Raw genomic sequence first — 13,360 nt, forward strand, 5'->3', positions numbered from 1 at the left:
CTAACATAAACCCACCCACCCCAACACACCCACACACACACACACATTTTGTCTCTTTCCTTTCCTCCCTAAATGAATAAAACATGACTATCAGAGTGAGTGCATAGAGTTCACTCTGAGAGATTTTGTCCACTCTGAGATGAAACAGGTTCTCTAAGAAGATGGCAGTTTTTTTGCTTTGTGCTTCCCAGCAGTAAAGCATATTACCTTACTCCCACTCATTTCTGCTGAGTCACTGCATCACTGCATGCTGTTTAAAGTGGGGGGGGGCTAGAGAGCACCCTAAGGGGTGAGAACACCATTCTGAGCTTGAATCATCAGCTGCTGTGCTTCATATAAAGCAACAATATGTTATCATGGGACAACAGTGCCAAAGCTCTTATGTTGCAACTATCAGATATTCTATATGGAGAATGCAAAGAAACAGTTCAGCCAGAAAAGTATATTATGCAAGCCAGAGCCACATTTTCATTGCCAATGACGAGCAATATTAGAATTAGCATTTTTTTTTTCAGTTTTATACAAATTTAGTAACAAGCAATGCAAAGAGGCTGTCTCAGATAATTTCTCTGATCTACCATGCAATCTCAGTTTTCTTCAGTTCCCCACTCAGAAATTAGTTCCTACCTGCAGTTAGATGCTTGCAAATAGAAGGAAAGCCTATAACAATGATTTTATCTTATCATGTCATGTACAGCCTCTAATTAAATGTTTATGGTGGAATTGCATAGAAAAACAAAGCTCGGAAATAAATGACAGTGATCATCGATGCCTCTGGTAGAGCTAGTACAGTTAGCTTGCTTTGTTAATCTATGGATAGCCCACACCCACAAGCAACGACAGCAACAGTCCCTACACACCCAGCAGAGACATTCTCTATAATGACTTGTAGGATGTTAGTGCTGACACAGGAAAACTTTAATTGTCCTATCAAGTGACACACCTAAATTTCTAGAAAGCTCTTGACCTGTACCTGCACAATTTTGTGCATTGCACTGGTGCCAGATTCAAATTCATTATGAGCTTCAGGTTATCCACTGTGAAATCTCTTTAATCTTCCATGCTTGTGTCTCCAGATCCCCTGTAACATTTACTGAGCGTGTATTGCGCATCACGGCAATAAATCAGAAGGCTCTTAAGCACTTGCTTATTCTGCACCCATATGGTCACTGCTCTAAAAACATGATGGCAATAACTAATGTCACAAGCCTACATTACTGAACCTGGGCTGCGTCTGTCTCTAACGCTTCTGCTGCAGTGCTGCCTAAAGTGACTGTGCGTGCTCTGCGGCGTCTGGATGAGCCTGTTTTGAATTTTAAAAAACCTGGCTCTGCCACAAAAGCACCTTGAGCTTGTCTTGAGTCTAGCAGATTAATATATTTGAAGGAGCTCTCCTTCATCCAGGGCAGAGAGGGACTTCACGCCCATCATAAAGAGACGCAGCATCATCAGTGGTGCTGCTGTTGCTCTGCATGAGTGCTCACAGACATATACAGGGGGAAAAAAGGAAAAAATACATACCAGATATAAATAAATCTCCCCATGGAGGACAAACACATTGCCTATTTCTAGCAAGGACCAGCACTAACACTGATCAAAGCTTTTCCTTCAATGGGACATGATTAATGTGCAGCTCCTGCCATTCTGATATAATGCCTTTTGCAAAACACATTTGCAAAATTACAATCTGCACTTGAATCTGGAGTACGTCGCATGGTTGCATTATCTGCAGCAGGTGCGGTCAGAGAGTTTGCAGTGACATCACACTGCAGCACAAGGAATAAAAAAATCAATATTTCAGATGGACTGTGGACTTTTATTCACAAGGAGTGAAGTTGTGAATAAAACATCTGAGAGGAAATATGTCACTTTTGGTTTGAATTAGGGCTGTAAAATATAGAATTAGCTATATTGTTATTGAAATATTGGCCTTTAAAATATGTCAATGAGCAACTCACTTCTTTTTATAGCACCTGTGAATCTGCTGACCCATCACAAAGGTCCTAGAAATGGTTAGAATATTAGCCTTTGTATTGGCATGACCTGCCCCTACCAAAAAATAAAAAAATAAAACATTGCCAGGACAATACACTTAAACTGACTACATAAATGAGATAATAACCAACTAATTTACAGACATGTTCATGGGAGATGGAGGACACATAGAGAGGAAAAGACACATAGATGTAAAAGGAGAGCACAGAAAGTAACCTGAGCTCTGTACCAAACCCTGGACCCTGGAGCTCAGCTCTAACAAGGAGAATGTAACTGACTATACATGTGAATTTGATTTAGCACTTAAAGTTGGCCACAGTTCCAGTGTCTGATATATGAAAGCTGATGAGCACAGTGCATTTTCCTCCTGGAGCCAGAAAAATCATTCAGCAGTCTGCTTAGAGTTTCATCTGCAGAAAATAATTACCCCCTGTTCTATGGATGTTCGTGCCCCCTGAACCTGTGCACACTAATAAAAGTTAATGCAATAACACAAAGGAGAAAATGACACTTTGGCTAAAATAATGTCAACCTTGTAGGCCATTTAGATAGAAATGATTGCCTCTTTAATCAATTCTGCCTAATCCTCCTAATTCTGCCTAACAAAGCTAATTATATATATATATATATATATATATATATATATATATATATATATATATATATATATATATATATATATATATGTATATATATATACTTTATCCACACCAGTAAGGCCACAGATAGGATTGAATATCGCCATATCACTTGATGAAGGCTGCTGTCCTTGGTGCTTGTGTTCACACTGCATGTTTAGTCTTTGTCCAAGGTTCTGATAATGTCATGAATTGAAGTTTTCACTTGTAACAAATGTAACAAATTCAGGTCTGGGGAGAACTGGGGGAACTCAATTCCAGACCTGGAAAAATATGAAAACAGAATTGGGTAAAGGAGGTATAGCATGCGATGGATATTCATGTTTGATGATTTTATGATACTTTTACCTGGTTTTAAAAATAATCAAGAAGTTTTTAAGTTTAGAATTTGATTTTTTTTTTTTATAAAGAAGTGGCTAGGCATACAGATTTATTTCAGGAAACCACACTGAGGAAGAATCCACATTTGCAATGCAGCCAATAATAATAATAATAATAATAATAATAATAATAATAGCAGTGTTAAAGCAGCCAGTAAAATGATCTAAATAATTACAGATAAATGAAAGAAACTTGGTGGTATTTGTTTAAAGTAATGGGATGTTTGCAAATGTAGGGTCTGCTGTTCAATTCAAATCTTACCTACACCGAAATATCAGCATATAACTATACATATGTTTATTTACGCTTACTCATTGCACTACACAGTTTGATAATATGACATAACATGATTTCAAGGCAAGCACTGAGAGCCCACGCTTACCCATACTCACATACGCAACCTTGACCCATGTCCTCTTTAAGGCAGGGATGCTAAACCACAGATAACCAAAGTGTCCAAAGAGACCCACCCACTAGGCGGGATCAGTGGTCCAGTCCAAATAATCCTGCACCCCTGCAGTATATAAGGGACTCGTACAAGCTCCAAAGCGCCGTGAGAGCCACACACACCACACATACAGACGCACTCCTCCACCACACACGTCCCCCATTCATCTGAACACGGTCTCCACCGAACCTGTCCGGATGAGCTACTCGATAGACGTTCTCGGAAGTCCCTTCCGGAGAGTGATGGACACTAGGACGAGCTACAGCCGCAGCAGCGGTGGCTCAGTCTCCAGCGGCTTCCGTTCGCAAACATGGTCCCGGGCCAGCCCGATCTCATCCGTCCCCTACAAGAGGACCGTGAACGCGGAGAGCATGGATCTGGGCATGGACCTGGCCACACCGTCTTCTGCGCTCAACGAAAAAGAGCAGCTGCAGGGTCTGAACGACCGCTTTGCAGTGTACATCGACAAGGTGCACTTCCTGGAAGAGCAGAACAAGCAGATTGAGGCAGAGATCAACGCTTTGAGGCGAAAGCAGGTTTCCCGCACACAGCTGAGCGATGAGCATGAACGGGAGCTGCAGGAGCTCCGGGCCGCTATCGAGCAGCTGCACAGCGACAAGGCGCGCCTGCATCTTGATGCTGAGCGCCTGCAGGACGACATCCAGCGACTGCGTGAGCGTCTGGAAGACGAAGCCCGTGTGCGCGCCGACACCGAAACCATGGCACGTTCTCTGAAGAAGGATTCCGGAGACGCCATCCTGGCCAAAGCTGAACTCGAAAAGAAGATCCAGGCTCTCCAGGACGAGATCGCGTTCGTCCGCGGCGACCACGAAGAAGAGGTCAATGAGTTGCTCGCACAGCTCCAGGCATCACAGGTCGTTAGCGCCGAAAAGAGGGAGTGGCAGAAGGCGGACATCACCGATGCTCTGCGAGAGATCCGCGTCCAGCTCGAGGGTCACTCCAGCCGCAACTTGCAGCAGGTCGAAGACTGGTTCATGTGCCGCTACGCCAAACTGACGGAGGCAGCAGAGCAGAACAAGGACGCCATCAAGTCCGCCCGGGATGAGATCTCAGACTACCGGCGCCAGCTGCAGGCCAAAACGGTGGAGCTCGAGGCTGCCCGCGGGACCAAGGATTCACTGGAGAGGCAACTGACCGACATCGAGGAGAGACACAACTCCGACCTAGCCAGTCTTCAGGTAAACACCACGCACCTAGAATTATATTGCTAAATAACGATAGTCTAACTAACTTATTATTTAAAAAAAAAGTCTTTTAACAAAAGTAGAGAAATGTTCACTGCAACTTTTCTTATGAATGTTTTGCTGGTGAGAGTAGAGAAATGATATTCCATGAACACTTGAGTTTTTAATATGCTCCTAAAGCTTTACTTGAAAACCTAATATTTAACAGCTAATTTAATATTTAACAGCTAATTTAACAAACTAATTTCCCTGGTTATTAATTAATTTAATAATTATTATTATTACATGCTTTACATGTATATATATATATATTCTTCTGCAGAAGAAAAATAATGTATGTTTTGCAGACAGATTTGTTTGGAGGATTTTGTGCTTAGTTCAGACTGTAATGTTAATAACCTAGATGTTTATTATATGTTTTATTATTTTATATTATTAGTAAAAGTAGTAGAATATGCACATTGCCAATCAACAAAATAAAAATGAAAAATAAAATGTGTTGGAAATTAGCTGCAGTTGAATAGGCCAGTCCACTGCAGCAAAGATGCTGTGTCATGGTGTAAAGGTTGAGAGAGAGAGAGAGAGAGAGAGAGAGAGAGAGTAGTATGCGAAGTCCTCTGCAGTCCCTGCTGTTTCCCTGGCTTGATCAGAATGCGGATTTTCCTCTCACTGTGTCCTCAAATCATTGGGCACCGTTAAAACAGCACAGTCATTTCACTGGTGTGCAGCCGATGAAAAAAAACCCCTATAAGGACCTTTTTATATTTAGAATATTACGTTTCTGCAGCACAGAGACACTGCAATGAGCTAGCTTCATTCAACCATACATGAAATTGGCATGGCAAGAAACCTTCTTTTTAACAAGAAATGTTAAAAAGGATAATAAAGTTGTTTTCTCTGACATGTGCTTAATGACTAATAATATGCTTGTTTACTGGTCTATGTATTTATGCACTAACCCTAGGCAACGCTGCATGTGTTTGCACCCACTAGGAAACCATTCACCAACTGGATAATGAGCTGAAGAGCACGAAATGGGAGATGGCAAGACATCTGCGTGAATACCAGGATCTGCTGAATGTCAAAATGGCCCTAGATATAGAGATTGCTGCATACAGGTAAAAGTCTAGTCAGAAGGTCCCTGCTCTAAAATTGTATTTCATTGTAACATAATAAAGAAGAAAAATATACAGGATTAAACAAAATAGTTATAGTTCACTGAAAAGAAAAGCATTTATTAATAAACAGCATTTATTAATAATGTAACTAGAAACCTTTATAAATGCAAATTATATCTAATAAGTTTTGATTTGCTACCTACGCTTATGCTAAATGTTTCTCAACCCATGATCTATTAACATAGGAAACTACTCGAAGGAGAGGAGACCCACTTCAGCACATACCCCTACCGTCAGACTGTCACCAAAGGCCCCAAGGTCAAAGCAGAACCCCCTAAACTGAGGGTCCAGCACAAATTTGTGGAAGAGATCATTGAGGAGACTCGAGTGGAAGACGAAAAATTAGAAATGGAAGAGGCCTTGGCAGAGATGGCAGCAGAACTGTCTGAAAAGAAAGAAGGTGAAGGAGAGGAAGAAGAAAAGGAAGAAGAAGCTGAAGAAGAAGCTGAGGAGAAAGAGGAAGAAGAGGAAGAGGTTGTCGCTTCCGCCCAAGCCAAAGTGAGCGCCAGTGCTCCTGATGACAATGCTGAGGAAGCCGAGACTAAGGAAGGTGAAGAGGAAGAAGGTGATGATGAAGGTAAGGATGATGAAGGAGGTGAAGAGGAAAAGGAAGAAGAAAAGGAAGAAGATGCAGAGGAAGGTGAGGAAGGAGAAGGAGAGGAAGAAGCAGAAGTTGAGGAAACCGTGTTGAGCACCAAGGCACCTGAGGCAAAGGCCTCACCAGAAAAGGAAAAGGCTGAAGAAGAAGAAGAAAAAGGAGAAGAAGAAAAAGAAGAAGTTGCTGCAGAAGAACAGGGTGGAGAGGAAGAAGCTGATGACAAAGAAGCAAAAACTGATGAAAAAGAAGCTGAAAAAAAGGATGAGCCTGAGAAAGAGGACACAAAAGGAAAAGATGATAAAGACACCAAGACTGATAAGGCTGAGTCTCCAAAAGTAGAATCACCAAAGGCTGCATCTCCAAAGAGCGAGTCTCCTAAGGCTTCATCACCAAAGAGTGAGAGCCCAAAAGCTTCTTCTCCAAAAAGTGAGAGCCCAAAAGCTTCTTCTCCAAAGAGTGAGAGCCCCAAGGTCCCAAAAGCAGAGGAAGCCAAGAAAGAAACTCCAAAACCTGAATCTCCAAAAATCGAGAGCCCCAAGAAGGAAACAGCCACAGATGAGCCACAGAAGAAAGAAGAAGCAAAACCTGATGAAAAACCCAGCAAGGAAGAAAAGCCTGAAGACAAGAAGACAGACAAGAAAGAAGACACTGGAAAGGCAGATAAAGACAAAAAGGAGCCAGAGAAGAAAGACGTGATCTCAAATGGTGTGGATGAAAGCCCTACCAAGGACGACCCTAGCCAGAAGGTGGTCATCACCAAAACAGTTGAGACCATCACCACTGGCGAAGATGGAGCCCAACACGTCACCAAGTCAGTCACAGTCACTGAAACAGTGAAAGCTGTAGATGAGTCAGTGGAGGAGAAAATGGTGGCAACCAAGAAAGTGGAGAAAGTTTCCACTCACACCGTAAAGGAGATCACAGAAAACGAGTAGAGAAGCACTTAACCTGTGAAGAGATGACGAAGAAGACGCTAGCGCTCCAACCCAAGCTAACTTTACAAAGAAACCATAAAGCTAGATAACAATGTATCTAATTACATTAACCACTCTGAAAATTTAACACGATTTAACAGAAACAAAAAAAAAAAATGCATAGAGAGAAGCCATACGATGCGGCGAGCTAAAAATTTTAAATGCATGTTGAGTGACAGCTTTAAATCGGTTTAGCTGCAGATGCTGTGTAGGTATCTGGGTCAAGAATGTCTTCCTTTCTGTCTGCAATATCGGGGGGGTGGGCATGGGGGTGGGCAGGGCACTTGGGGTGGGTGCGTCTGCATGCCAGCTCAGGGGGGAGCATGCTCCCCTACTCTTCGGGGTAGAAAAACAATCCGTATGTATGAAAGCAAATCAGATTTGCACAGCTTAAGAATGTGTGCTGAGAGAGTGGCAGACATATATGTGATGTTGAATGCTTTTTGTCAATTTGAGCGTGACAAAAATCTGCGTTCCAGCAAAGTAGCCTTACTAATATAAAAGCGTGAGGACACACTGACTGAGCCAAACACAACAATCACAAAATACAGTTCTGAACAAAGGATGATACAAGCAAGCCCATAATCATATTCATACAGTACATAGAGCAAATAAGAAACTCCCTAGCCTTAAACATGCTTTTTACTGTTGTCTATTATGTTTACGTAATGAGTGCAATTGACAATAAAAACCCAATGATGTGCACATACATTCTCGTATGCATAGACTGGACTTGAAATATACTTCTTTACACATTAATGAGGTGCTACGGTTTGCAATCCCATGTCTTTAGTCATCGTAATGCATTTCAGCATATGCTCAATAAACACCATACAAAAATGTGCTGAGTTTCAAGTGTTTTTCTTGTGTGTACATGCTTTCAATCTCATTTTTTTTTCTCATTCATATTCATGTTAATTAAGTATAACAGTAAATACATTGTATATTATAAATAAAGCCTACTAGGAATGTTTCGAATGATGTAAAACTGTGGATAGGAAATTTAAAGGGGTATAAATAAACACACAAAAAACTGTCTCACAAAGCTGTCACAGTACAAAGGTTACAATCCTACAGAACAGAGAGTATGTTTCTAATTACATTAACAATATACAATATAGTCATGTACAATAGATGGGTGATATCCCATCTGTTGGTCACTCTAAAGGTAGGACTAAAGACTTGAACAAGTTGCGTGAACAAAAAAAACCCACTTAATTTTATGCCATATAAATCATTATGTAGCTCAAACACTAAACACGACCAGTCATGCTTAGGTAGAATAACTAGGACCAATATATCCCATGAACGTAAAAGCAGCCACTCCTATTCATTAATGCAATTTTCTAATCTGTAAATCATATGGCAGAATGGCACAATGCACAAAGTCAAGCAGATACAGATAAAGAATTCATGTACACTTCAAACAACAGAGAGTTCATGTACACTTCAAACACCACAATGGGGAAAATTTTAGTAACTTGTGTGTGACATGGTAAATGGTGCCAGACTGGTCTGAGTATTTAAGGAACTGCTGATCTCCTGGGAATTTCATGCACAACCACCTCTAGAAGTTATGGTGCAAAAAACAAATAACTGCCAGTGAGAGAGTTAGGAGGAGAATAGCCAGACTGGTTTGTTCTGACAGGAAAGCTATGGTAACACCAATCACCAAATAACTCAAAGAACTGATTTGAGTAGAAAAGTGTCAGTGTAACGCAGAACACACTGAATCTTTAGACGGATGGGCTACAACAGGACAAAACCACATCTGGTTCTACTCCTGTCTGCTATCAGTAGGCACACAGGCTCACCAAAACTTGTTGATGGTTGATGAAGAAACATCAACTGGTTTGATGAATCCTGATGCTGCAACTTGCAGATGGTGGGGTCAGAATTTGGCATCAGCAGCACTATTTAGTGAACCCATCCTGCCTTATATTAGCAGTTCAGGCTTGTGGTGGTGGTGTAATGGTGTGGGGAATGATTTCTTTGCAGACACTGTGCCCCAAAATAGCAATTGATCATTCTTTAAATGGCACAGCTTGTCTATGTCTTGTTGCTGATCACATGTATCTGAGCACTGACAAATCTCTAAGTATTTCTGACACAAGGCCTGAATTTCCAACACCTTCTGAAAAATTCATGCATATTGACACTATCCAGAATTAAAGTGGTGTTCCTAATAAAGTTTCAGACAGTTCCTTTTGTTCAAATTCATGTCTCCAGAACAATTTCATACAAAGATCTCTTGGCAGAGAACACTTCACCTCTTTGTCTTTTCTAGCCCTAACCCAATTTTATGTGTCGGAAGCGGAAATTTTGTCTCACTAAATTACACATCATTTGCTCACCATTACTAACATCTTCAGGGTATTTAACACTCTAACATTTTCAGACTTTAACATTCATGAGCAATTATGGGATATTAAGTCCAAATAGTGAATTTCCAACACAGCAGACATTGTGATTGTCCTATTATAAGACATTCTACGTGGAATGTCCCTGTGTAAAATCTTGTAAACAAAGACACATGTATTGTATAGCTTTTTTCTGACCACTTGAAATTTGCCAACACTAAGATTTTTTATTTATTAAAGATTTAATAATAGTTGTCTCTCAACAGCTTCTCTGTCTCTCTATGTCTATGTCTCTCTCTCTCTCTCTCTCTCAAAGTTAACAATATGAAAAATGCAGCTTGTCATTTTACCAAGAAGCTGCAAAGTGTATACTCACTTCCTTACTAAACATCTCTGATCAAAAAAATCAAGCATATTAATATAATCCTGTGGCTTAAAGCTGGACTACTGTAAAAGTTGCTGCTACAGAAAACACCTTCTGACCAATCAGCAACATACACTATATTGCCAAAGGTTTTGGGACACCCCTCCAAATCATTGAATTCAGGTGTTGTTTTTCAGGGGTTGGGCTCGGCTCCTTAGTTTCAGTGAAAGGAACTCTTAATGCTTCAGCATACCAAGACATTTTGGACAATTTCATGCTCCCAACTGGGGGAACAGTTTGGGGATGACCCCTTCCTGTTCCAACATGACTGTACACCAGTGCACAAAGCAAGGTCCATAAAGACATAGATGAGTGAGTTTGTTGTGACTGAGAGCCCTGACCTCAACCCGACAGAACACCTTTAGGATGAATTTGAGCGGAGACTGCAAGCCAGGCCAAAACTGGGACGTCTGCCTTTACATTCACATGAATGTAATATGGAGTAGGCCCGCCATTTGCAGCTATAACAGCTTCAACTCTTCTGGGTAGGCTTTCCACAAGGTTTAGGAGTGTGTTTATGGGAATTTCTGAACATTCCACTATAAGCGCATTTGTGAGGTCAGGCACTGATATATTGGACGAGAAGACCTGGCTCGCAGTCTCTGCTCTATGTTTCATCTTCATTCAATGATTTACAGGGGTGTCCCAAAACTTTTGGCAGTATAACGTAGATCATGTATGAATAATTTTGATGAGCATCAGTGAACTGGATTTAATCATTAATCAACTGCTTTGTAAATATTACTATATTTTTGACAATCAACATTCTGATTTGAGAAATTCGGATTTTTTTAGTTTCAGTATAGAGCTAGATTTGTCACAGCCCTGGCAACCCTTTGCCTTGTAGAGAATTTTAGCAGATTTCTGCAATACTTTTCTTGCACCACTAATGAGGAAGCTTTGTCTAAAAAAATCCTATTTCCCCTGAGAATTTATGTACTACTTTGCAGTTTTTACATGCTTACATTTATCACTGAAGTACACCGCAGCATAATGCATAATCCTATTTTCTATTTTTTCCTTCTGCACTGCATACATGCTCAAGCAAATATACACTGTTCAAAGACTCTATATATTGTTATAATGTTCATAATCATATAAATGTTATATGTGAAAGTTTGGGTATCCTTGGTCAATTGTCATATTTTGTTGATTTTTGTTGCAGCTGCAGCAGCAAACCATTATTAAACCTAACATTTTCTGCAAATGTTAATGCATTAATTAGTTAAGTTACTTTAGGAATAGAACAAATAAAATAGTAATTGTGGCACGGGTGAAGATTTGCACATCCTATTAAATCAATACAACTGCTTTCACAGATATTGCAAGCCCTTTCTGAAGCATGTTAGAGTCTATCGATTCTGGGTTTTAAGTTATTTTCATCCACTCTTTCTTAAAGAATGCATTTAGTTCATTTGTATACAAGACATGTTTAAGATCTACTTACATATTTTCAGTGATTTCCATTTTCAAAAAGCTTAAGCTTACGTTTTTTTATAATGGAATTGTCCTGCTGTAGAAGCCAGTCTCTTGTCAGCTTTAATTTCTCATTTTTACTTGCAAAAGTTGCTGATATTTTTTGGAATCTTCCATTCTTCCATCTATCGTGTTCCACATACCATGGTTCCTGTGTCACTGGCTGCTATACGCAACACCAAAGCATAATAGTTTCACTCCCATACTTAATAGTTTGCTTTCTTCAAAGCTATTTTTAGGTTTATCTTGGTGTTGATTTGCAAACACAAGACATTTAATTTTGTTGCAGCTGAGGTTTCCTTCTGATAACATGCAGAGCATTTTTAAAGGTGCACCTCTAGCTTTGTTTCAGGGGATTTGATATTTTTTAAAGGCCTACCTCTGCTGTTTAGAGGAACCCATGATTGTGCTAAGAAGTGCTAAGAATTTACAAATTGTCCAAATGTGCACAGGCTCCAAATCCATTTTTCTTTTTCTTTTTTTTCTTTTTTTACATTCATCAAAATAAATTTTATTAACAGAACATATGAATAGTTATTTTACAAAAAAAATAATTGTTGCAGATATTGGGCTTATATATTTTCACTTCAGAAATCAATAAATTATTTAATTATGCCAGGCATGCCCGACAATTTATGTATAATATGATCCAAAAATGATGCTGAAACTAGTTGTATAACCAGACTATTTGTAGGAAGCTGTAAAATATATATATATATATATATATATATATATATATATACAAAAGGAATGTTATGTGTGTGACAGGGATGGTGCACAGTGCTGTGGTTTAGCATGGAAATGACATTCTAATAAAGAAATCTAGATTAGCCACATATTTGGAAAGACATGATCAGATCACAAGCTGGATATTACTGTAAAGATTAAAATTACTTTCCACAAATAACTGTGTTGTGTTCCTTACTTTTCTTATAACATATTGCTTTGGGCCATAAAAAAATGTTTTTTTAGCCTGGTTATTATGTTTCAGATATACATTACGTGATTTTGTAAAAAATATTTGTTGATGACTGAAACTGGTTTGTGAAAGAGACCCAGCAGATTGTACTACAGTTTTTTTTACAATTGCTTAAGCACAATTTTAAAAACAAGGCTCATTTTGTCAAAACACTACACACAATTCACAGATCCACACACACAAATAGCAGAACACCTTAGTTCTTTTGCAAAACGAAACACTTCGTTCAAAACTTTGCATTAATTTAACAAAACCCAACTTTGACACCATATGGAACACACATGGTTCATACATTCTGATTCTGTTTGATTCATTTACACACTGCTGTGCTCAATCTTAAACACTTGTAACTTTTATACTTTTCTAATGATATAGTCTGGGTTAGATTTTTTTGTTAGTGTAAAATACATGAATATTGAAAAAAAAAAAACACGACACCAGTACTGTACATTGACGAAAATATTTATCTCACCACATTGTAAAACCATTCAATACATTCATGCTTTTCCAAAGGTTGCATTTCAAATCAGAACATATTCGAAATACAATATAGTACACAAACAAAAACATGTGGAGACAAAACAAAAGCATAAGTATAAAGTTTAAAAAAGAAAAAGAAAGAAAAAACAACGTAAGCATCTCTTCGCCTAGCTGGATCTGGCCATAGCACTTCATCCACATCACAGGCGATGTCCTCTCTCGCA

At 39.4% G+C, this 13,360-nt stretch overlaps 1 protein-coding gene across 1 annotated transcript; it reads left to right on the forward strand.

The window, feature by feature from the left end:
• Positions 1 to 3,544: 3,544 nt before the first annotated feature.
• On the forward strand, positions 3,545 to 8,260 carry nefma (neurofilament medium chain a). Its single transcript, XM_058414846.1, has 3 exons — positions 3,545 to 4,661; positions 5,661 to 5,785; positions 6,031 to 8,260. The coding sequence occupies exons 1-3, from the start codon at positions 3,660 to 3,662 to the stop codon at positions 7,376 to 7,378; spliced, it is 2,475 nt and encodes an 824-aa protein (XP_058270829.1). The 5' UTR covers positions 3,545 to 3,659; the 3' UTR covers positions 7,379 to 8,260.
• Positions 8,261 to 13,360: the final 5,100 nt, after the last annotated feature.

The sequence above is a fragment of the Hemibagrus wyckioides genome, linkage group LG18 (assembly GCF_019097595.1).
Source record: "Hemibagrus wyckioides isolate EC202008001 linkage group LG18, SWU_Hwy_1.0, whole genome shotgun sequence".
NCBI lineage: Eukaryota > Metazoa > Chordata > Actinopteri > Siluriformes > Bagridae > Hemibagrus > Hemibagrus wyckioides.